At 39.2% G+C, this 8,840-nt stretch overlaps 1 protein-coding gene across 1 annotated transcript in view; it reads right to left on the reverse strand.

Moving 5' to 3' along the window:
* Nucleotides 1-8,840, reverse strand: part of Slc25a16 (solute carrier family 25 (mitochondrial carrier), member 16) — a 25,920-nt gene that overhangs the window by 2,078 nt on the left and 15,002 nt on the right. The window contains exons 7-8 of the mRNA XM_013017103.1: nt 4,944-5,106; nt 1,359-1,427 (exon numbers count right to left, since the gene is read on the reverse strand). Of these exons, the coding sequence (XP_012872557.1) occupies nt 1,359-1,427; nt 4,944-5,106 (232 nt within the window). The remainder of the gene's footprint in view (nt 1-1,358; nt 1,428-4,943; nt 5,107-8,840) is intronic.

Here is an 8,840-nt window from a genome sequence, read left to right on the forward strand (position 1 = left end):
AAAAAAAAAAAAAGAACAAAGACCTGGATTCAAAACCCAGTACCTCTAAAAACAAACTGAAATGTGCTGTGAGTATAAAATACTCTCTGGATTTCAATATTTCAAGGGTGATTAATATTGAACCTGAAGTCATAATATTTTAGAAATACTAGGCTAGACAAAAAAAAAAAAAAAGTTAGTGCTGGAGTAAGAGCTTGAACACAGGGCCTCATCTCTAGCTTGGCTTTTTGCTGAAGCCTGGTAGCTCTACCATCTGAGCCACACCTACTTCCAGCTTTTTTTTTTTTTTTTGCGAGTCCTGAGGCTTGAACTCAGGGCCTGAGCACTGTCCCTGAGCTTCTTTTGCTCAAGGCTAGCACTCTACCACTTGAGCCACAGCACCACTTCCTACATTTTGTTTATGTGGTACTGAGGAATCGAGGGTACTGAGGGCTTCATGCATGGTAGGCAAGCACTCTACAACTAAGCCACATTCCCAGCACTAGTTCCAGCTTTTTTATGGTTAATTGGAGATAGGAATTTCTCCAATTAATTTGTTTAGGCTGGCTTCATCAGGATCCTCAGATCTCAGCCTACTAAGTATCTAGAATTACAGGTGTGAGCCACCAGCACCCAGAACTACTTCTGTCTTATTAATGCTTTCACACCTGTAATCCTAACTATGTAGAAGGCTGAGATCTGATGGTCACAGTTCAAAGCCAGCTCTGCAGGAAAATATATGAGACTCATCTCCAATTAGCCACTAAAAATAAATAAATAAATAAATAAATAAAGCCAAGTGGTACAGCACTAGCTCTGAACAAAGAAGCTCGGGAAAGGGCGAGGCCCTGCGTTCAAGCCCTAAGACTGACATTTAAAAGAAAAGAAAAAAAAAGGCTACCAGAAAATTTAAATTAAACATGTAGTTTAATTTCTATTTAACAGATCTATTCTAGGGGCTGGGAAGATGGCTCAGTGGTAGAGCGCTTGCCTTGCATGCATGAGGCCCTGGGTTCGATTCCTCAACACCACATAAGCAAAAAGAAAAAAGCCAGAAGTGGCGCTGTGGCTCAAGTGGTAGCGCTAGCCTTGAGCTGAAGAGCTGAGGGACAGCGCCCACGCCCAGAGTTCAGGCCCCATGACCTGGACCCAAAAAAAAAAAAAAAAAAAACCAAGCAGATCTATTCAAAAAATTTCAGTAAGAGATTAGGGCCTGAGTGAGACCTCATAAAGTTTCCTCAGTGTAAAATGTTGCTATTGTTGCTGTTATTTTTTAATGGAAGGTACAGACTATTGGTGAGACCTGAGTTCCTTCTTTCTGCTAGCTTTAAACATCACATTTCCTAAAGAAAATGAATGATGATATTTGGAGAACTTACAGGCACTTTTCAAATTCTGGAAGAACAGCTCCTAGTTGCATTCGCCGACGAGTTACATCAAATGGGTAGCTAAAAGAAGAAAACAGGCTTGAAAACTAAAATAATTTTTCATTTTCTATCCAACAACAATTGAATGGAAAGCCCCATCTATACTAGGAAATAATGTATTCCTATTTTCTTGTACAGATATGAAGAAATCAATTTTATTAGAGTCCTCTACAGGATTCTTCACTACAATATCAAGTTCTACTGATTTCTCAACTCCAAATTATGGCACTTCCTGAAGAAACAAACTGGTTGCTTTCCATTGCTGTAACTTTAAATACGGTTTTGGTTTATCCACTTTTGGCACTTCTGACATTTTGGCTCATTCTGTCCTGTGTACAGCAGGATGTTTACTCCATCCTTGGCCTCTGAACACTAGATACCAGTAGCATTCCCCCCAGTTTTAACAACCAGAATTGCCTCTGGAATTAATATATGTCCACTATAGTCAACTTCATTCTCAGTTGAGAACTACTACCTTAGGAATTTTCAACAAGTCCCCTCCAATACACCAAATCAATGCAAAACTTCCATAGGGGCCAGAATTAATGATACAGTTATTATATTTCAAGGGCAGAGAAAAATTATTGCAATGCCTGAATGAAAAAGTAATCTGCTTTAAAGATATATACAATATACACACAATTGATATATGATGAAATCCTTTATATAGTGATATTATATAAATATATATTGACTAAACAATGGAGGAGATAAGCTACAACTCATTGAAGCTCCCAAGTATTTCAACTGCATCCCCAGGAATAGTTTCTTAATGGGAAAGAAAAACATCAAGTGAGGGATTGAGTTGCTATTTATAAAAGATGTAGGTAGGAGCCAAGCACTGATTAGCTCATATAATTCTAGCTACTCAGGAGTCTGAAATCTGAAGAGTGTAGTTCAAACCCCCGCAAGCAGACTAAACTGTAAGACTTTTATCTCCAGTTAACCAACGAAAAAGCTGGAAGTGGAGGTGTAGCTCAAATGGTTGAGAGCTAGCCTTGAATGAAAAATAAGTTCAAGCCCTCATACTGTCACACACACACACACATCAAACTGTATGTAGGTGGAAGAAATTGATTACTAGAAAAGAAAAAACATGAGAAAGCAAGATGACAAAAACCAGAAATGGGGAAATAACAGTGGGAAAGGAACAGCAGTTTGTACAGTGTCCTGAAGTAAAGTGACAAGACTTAGTGGAGTAGCTCAATTGTTAGAAAACTTGCTGATAGCACAAGGCTCTGAGTTCAAACTCTAATACTGCACCCCACTCCCAAAGTCACAAGATCTGGTAACTGTTTATAGATACATACAATGTGACAAATTACTTCAAATCATCAGGACTACTAGATTAATAGTTATCAATAACTAGAAAAGCTAAAGGTTTTTATAAAGATGAAAATAAGAACATTTGGTTTGGATTTTTGTTTCATACTGCATTGCTGGGAACTCAGGCCTTGTGCATGCTGGACAAGCACTCTGCCATTGAGCTATACTTTCATCCCCAAGAAGGCAAGGTTTGAATTATAAATTTGAAACAATGGCAAAAGACTAAGTAGAAACATAAAAAAAAATAGGGGTAAATAGAACTAGCTATTTGCACTGAGGTAATCAGTGAAGTCATGGAAATAAGATATTTATGTCAACAGGACAAAGTGGCCTTTGAAAATTCACACAGGGCTGGGTGCTGGTGGCTCATACTTGTAATCCTAGCTACTTACGGGCTACTTAAGATCTGAGGATCATGGTTCAAAGCCAGAGCAGGCAGGAAAGTCCGTGGGACTCAACTCTCCAATTAACCACCAGAAAACCAAAAGTGGTGCTGTGGCTCAAGTGGTAGAGTGTTCACCCTGAGCTGAAGAGCTCAGGAACCCAGGTCCAGAGTTTAAGCCCAACACCGACAAAAAAAATTCACACAAGGGCTGGAGGCCTGACTCAAGGGATGTAGCACATGCCTAGAAAGCAAAGGGCCTGAGTTCAAACTCCAGTACAAAACAACAAAAAAGGATCAGAAGTCTGAGATCTCAATATCAATGTTTTAAGTCATCCTGGTACAAAAAAGTCTGCAAGGCTATGTCTAACTAACTACCAAATGTTTCACTAGAGGTGTGGCTCAAGTGGTAGAGTACCAGTTGAGAGCAAGAGAGGCAAACAAGAGTGCAAGGCCTTGAATTCAATCCCTATATCAGTACACACACACACACACCTACACACACACACACACACACACAGAAGCTGAGCAAGGTGGTACACATCTTTCATCGTAGCACTCAAGAAGTTAGGGCAGGAAGATCAGGTTTGAGGCCTACATAAAACTACATAAAAGAGGTTTTTTTTTAATCCACACAGATAAGCAGAGGTAGTTAGAGGAAGACAGAAATCATTAAAATACCTAGAAAGGGAAGGGAAGGGTTTTAAGAGCCAAGGAAGTAAAACAAATGAAAAATGGAAAGAACTGAGAAGGGAGCTATGACATTTATAAGTCTATGTATGGTAAAACACAGTTTAAGGAAAGAAGAAGGAGAAAATGCAGGTTAAGGATTTTCAGGATCTAAGTAGGGAGTTAGTGGAAGAAAAGAAGCAATAATCCAAGCAGAGAATCAGAAAACTGGGATGATCATGTCTCTGTAAATAAGTTTCCCAGCCAAGCAAAAATAAACACCATACCTTTGCTTCCTTACTTATCTCTTCTTTTTCCATTGGATATTCTTTTATTCACTTTTTTTTTCAGTCTTTGTGATACTATTACTTCCTTGTATCTTTGTGCTGTTCAGGATATTCCTTCTCAATCCAGCTTTCCTTATTCCTGTTTCCCAAAAGTTCTTGTCTTTTAGGACTGTGACTTCTTTTTATTTGATTCTACTCAAGCTCTTTTGGTATTTTAACACAATAATACCTTTATCAATATTTCCACTATATGCTACTTACTCAGCCTCAGTTAGACGGTATGGCTGCAGTCTTAATAAAAACATAAGGCTTATTGAGGCAGCAACTGTGTCCTTCGGTGACTTTACAATGCCTCATATACTGCCTGGCATAAGGTAGGCCTCTGAAACTTTAATGCTAGACAAGTTGCATCTCCTGATACGCATATATACACTCAATAAACAGCTCTAACTTCTGACACTTCCCATAGGCAACTTCATAAGAAAAAATTGGAGGAAAATTACATTAAGCGATTCTTCTCTCTTTTAAATGAATCTATAGGAATTGGGGTAGATCAACTTGACATGAAAGTTAATGTAACTGGACATGTAACAGTATGATAAGCTTGACATGTAAGTATCCATAATATGCTCATGTGAAGGTAAATATGGAAAAAGTCCTAATATTTATAAAAACGAATACTCATATGTACAAGGGGTTCTGTTTTTTATTAATCTGGTAGAAATAAAATGATGAACCAATGCTAAAACTGTAGAATGTATACCCATAATTTTATGAATCTAGAGCCTCCCCCTTGCTGGGCAAGCACTCTACCATTGCCCCCAGCCCCGGGGAAACTAATTTGATTGAATTAAGATTGATGAGGAAACTTACGATATTGTCTGTGCTATTGCTCCAGCAACACCACCACAAAGTAAGTTTATGTGAGTTTTCAAAACTAAGACATTAGGATTGTCTGAAGAAGGTTTGCCAAGAAGGGTAGGAGCATGGGAAAGCCCAACACTCTTTAGGGTACCAAAAGTAAAAAATGAAACACCTGAAAAACAAAATATAAATTCGCCATGATGCTTAACAAAACATGAGCTGTGAAAAGGCAGCTTTCTACATAATAACCAAGTAACTCCAGGAAATAACAATGCATTTCCTAACTTCTGATGTTTGGCTCAACCAAACACACAAACACAGATTTAATGAATGTTTATAAGTGCTTAAAGTCAAAGAAATCGCCACCTATAAAAACAATAGCAATGGTTTTCACACACTAATATATTGTGCACATTAGTGAACATAATGCCACATTACATTTGACTAGAATTGAAAGGTTTTCAAGGTTTCATGAGTAAAAGTTAAATTTGTGATTAATAATTACAAGTAAATATAGTAACATTTATAATAACAATGACGATGAAATTTTTAAGACAAGCAAAAAAAATCATTAGTGACAAGGCAGCATTATTTTGTTCTTATTTTTCTATTTTTGCAGTGCTAAGGATCTAACGCAGGGCCTCACACATGTTAGACAAGCATACTTCCACTCAGCCTCATTCCCAGACCTGCATTTCTGTTTTAACTCAGTGTAGTATAAATATTTGTCTCCAAAGAATTAGAACATGACAGAAATGTTTATATTGGCTCACAAAACTCAGAGAATCTAAAAACACAGAATGAAGTTAATGCTTACAAAACATTTATATAACTTTCTAGTAAGTCATAAATTGATAAAAAATAAAAAATTGAATGTAAAGCTGGGCACCAGTGGCTCATGTTTATTATCCTAGCTACTCAAGAAACTGAGATCTGAGGATTGAGATTCAAAGCCAAGCCCAGGCAGAAAATCTGAGAGACCCTGACTTCCAATTAACCAGAAAAAAAAAAACAAAAAAACAGAACTAGAGGTATGGCTCAATTGATGGAGCGCCAACCATGAAGGAAAAGGCAGAATGAGAGAGTGAGGCCCTGAGTTCAAGTCCCAGAACTGGCACATATACACACACAAGAACTGAATTAAAATATTCTAAGCATTATTCAGCCAATCTTGATATTTACTAAATTGAAAATAAATAAATAAAAAAAGCCTGAAAGCCGGGTATAGTTGTATATACCTGTAATTCCAGGACTCAGCAGACAGAGGTAGGAGGACTCCAAGTTTGAAGCCAGCCTGGACTACAAGTTCAAGGCCAGCCTAGGCAACCTAAAAATACCCTGTTTCAAAAAAAAAACATGGGGCTGGGAAGGTGGCTCAGTGGTAGAGCGCTTGCCTTGCATGCATAAGGCCCTGGGTTCCATTCCTCAGCACCACATAAGCAAAAAGAAAAAAGCCGGAAGTGGCGCTGTGGCTCAAGTGGGAGAGTGCTAACATTGAGGTGAAGAGCTGAGGGACAGCGCCCAGGCCTAGAGTTCAGGCCCCACGACGGGACCCAAAAAAAAAAAAAAAGAGAGAATCACATGACATTCTCTGTGTGAAGCAATGAGACTTCTAACTAATAAAACACTCAGGGAGGGGGGAAAAAACCTTGAAAAAAAAACATAGCTAAAACAGAGAAAGATAAAGAAAAAAGGGGAATAACTACAGAAAGAACGAAAAAATGTGAAATTAAGGAAAAACTTTTGTCAAAAAAATAAATAAATAAAACTCTCTGAGTACCAGTAGGGCCTCATGCCTGTAATCCTGAAGAGCTCAAATCTGAAGGGATCTGAAGATCTAGACTGAAAACTACCCGTTGGCAGGAAAATCCATGTGACTTTTATAACCAGCTAACCACCAAAAAGTGAAAAGTAGAGGTGTGGCTCAGATAATACTACACCAGCACTGAGTGAAAAAGCTAAGGGACATGTCAAAGTGATGACTTCGAACCCCAGTACTAGCACCAAAAAAAAAAAAATTTTAACTAACACAAAAAAGGTCAATTTTAAAATTATAAAAGAAGCAGGGCATCAGTGCTCATGCCTATAATCCTAGCTACTCAGGAGGCTGAGACCTGAGGATCATGGTTCAAAGCTAGTCTGGGCAAGAAAAGCTGTGAAACTCTTATTATCTCCAATAAACCACTAGAAAACCAGAAATGGTGCTGTGGCTCAAGTGGTAGAATGCTAGACTTGAGCAAAAGAAGCTCAGGGATAGTGTCCAGGCCCTGAGTTCAAGCCCCAAGACTAGCAAAAAAAAAAAAAAAATTCTCCCACAATGAAAACTATTTTAAAAAACAGGAAAGGGGGGCTGGGAAGGTGGCTCAGTGATAGAGTGTTTGCCTTGCATGCATGAGGCCCTGGGTTCGATTCCTCAGCACCGCATAAACAAAAAGAAAAAAGCCGGAAGTGGTGCTGTGGCTCAAGTGGTAGAGCGCTAGCCTTGAGCTGAAGAGCTGAGGGACAGCGCCCAGGCCCAGAGTTCAGGCCCTATGAGCAGACCCAAAAAAAAACAAAAACAAAAAACAGGAAGGGGCTTTTAGTTGTTGTTTTTCATTGGTTCTGGAGATTAAAAAGTGTCCCATAAGCACAGGCTTAACCAAAGAGCTACACTCCCAGCCCCAAGAAACAAATAACAGATCATTTTATAGAGATTTGTCCAGAGGGCCAAGTACTTGTAATCCTAGTTACTTGGAGACTAAGTGGAAGACTGTGGTTCCATGTCAGTTCACTGAAGAGGTTATTACCACACAGGCTGTAAAATAAGGGAGTAAGTTTTCTAAAACTCTAAAAATATTCTATCACACTCAGTTTGGGTTGATTCGAAAGTCATTTAATATTAGAATATCTGTCAATGTGGAGAATACTATATGAATGATCATTTTTAGTACCTGGAGAAGAAGGTATCTAATAAAATCCATCACCAAGTCATATCCTCTTTTTTTGTTTTGTTGTTGTTGTTTTTTGGTAGGTCGTGGGGCCTGAACTCTGGGCCTGGTTACTGTTGCTCAGCTCTTCAGCTCAAGGCAAGTGCTCTACCACTTGAACCACAGCGCCACTTCTGGCTTTTTCTGCTTATGTGGTACTGAGGAACTGAACCCAGGGGATCATGCATGCAAGGCAAGCACTCTATCACTAAGCCACCTTCCCAGCCCCTAGTCTTTTTTACTTCCCTTTTGGTTCCTTGGTGGTATTCATACATGCTAGGCAAATGCTTCTCACTCAGCTACATCCCCAGTCCAGGAAAAGAAATCAAGACTCAAATATTTATCAAGATTTGAGATGTAGTTCAGGGATAAAGTACTTTCATAGTACATGTGAGGTCCTGGATTCAAACATAGCACTGAAAAAAAAAAACCCTACAACCCTCAAACTAATACATTATATATTGTAAAAGTACAGCAAACACTAGAATTAATTAATTAAAAGCATCAGTCAGCTGGGCACGGTGGCTCATACTTGTAATCCTAGCTACTCAGGAGGCTGAGATCTGAGGATCATGGTTCAAAGCCAGCCCAGGCACGAAAGTCTATGAGACTCTTTATCTCCAATAAACCACTAGAAAACCGGAAGTAGCTCTGTGACTCTGTGGCTCAAGCGGTAAAGCGCTCGCCTTGAAGAGCACAGAGACAGTGCCCAAATCCAGAGTTCAAGCCCCATGACTGACAAAAAAAAAAAAAATCAGTCATGGCAGGGCACCAGTGGTTCACGCCTGTAATCTTAGCTACTCAGGAGGCTGAGATCTGAGGATCTCTGTTCAAAGTCAGCCCGGGCAGGAAAGTCTGTGAGACTCTTATCTCCAATAAACCACTAGAAAACCGGAAGTGGCGCTGTGGCTCAAATGGTAGAGCACTCACCTTGAGCTGA

This window comes from Dipodomys ordii, unplaced genomic scaffold (assembly GCF_000151885.1).
Source record: "Dipodomys ordii isolate 6190 unplaced genomic scaffold, Dord_2.0 Scaffold34, whole genome shotgun sequence".
Classification (NCBI taxonomy): domain Eukaryota; kingdom Metazoa; phylum Chordata; class Mammalia; order Rodentia; family Heteromyidae; genus Dipodomys; species Dipodomys ordii.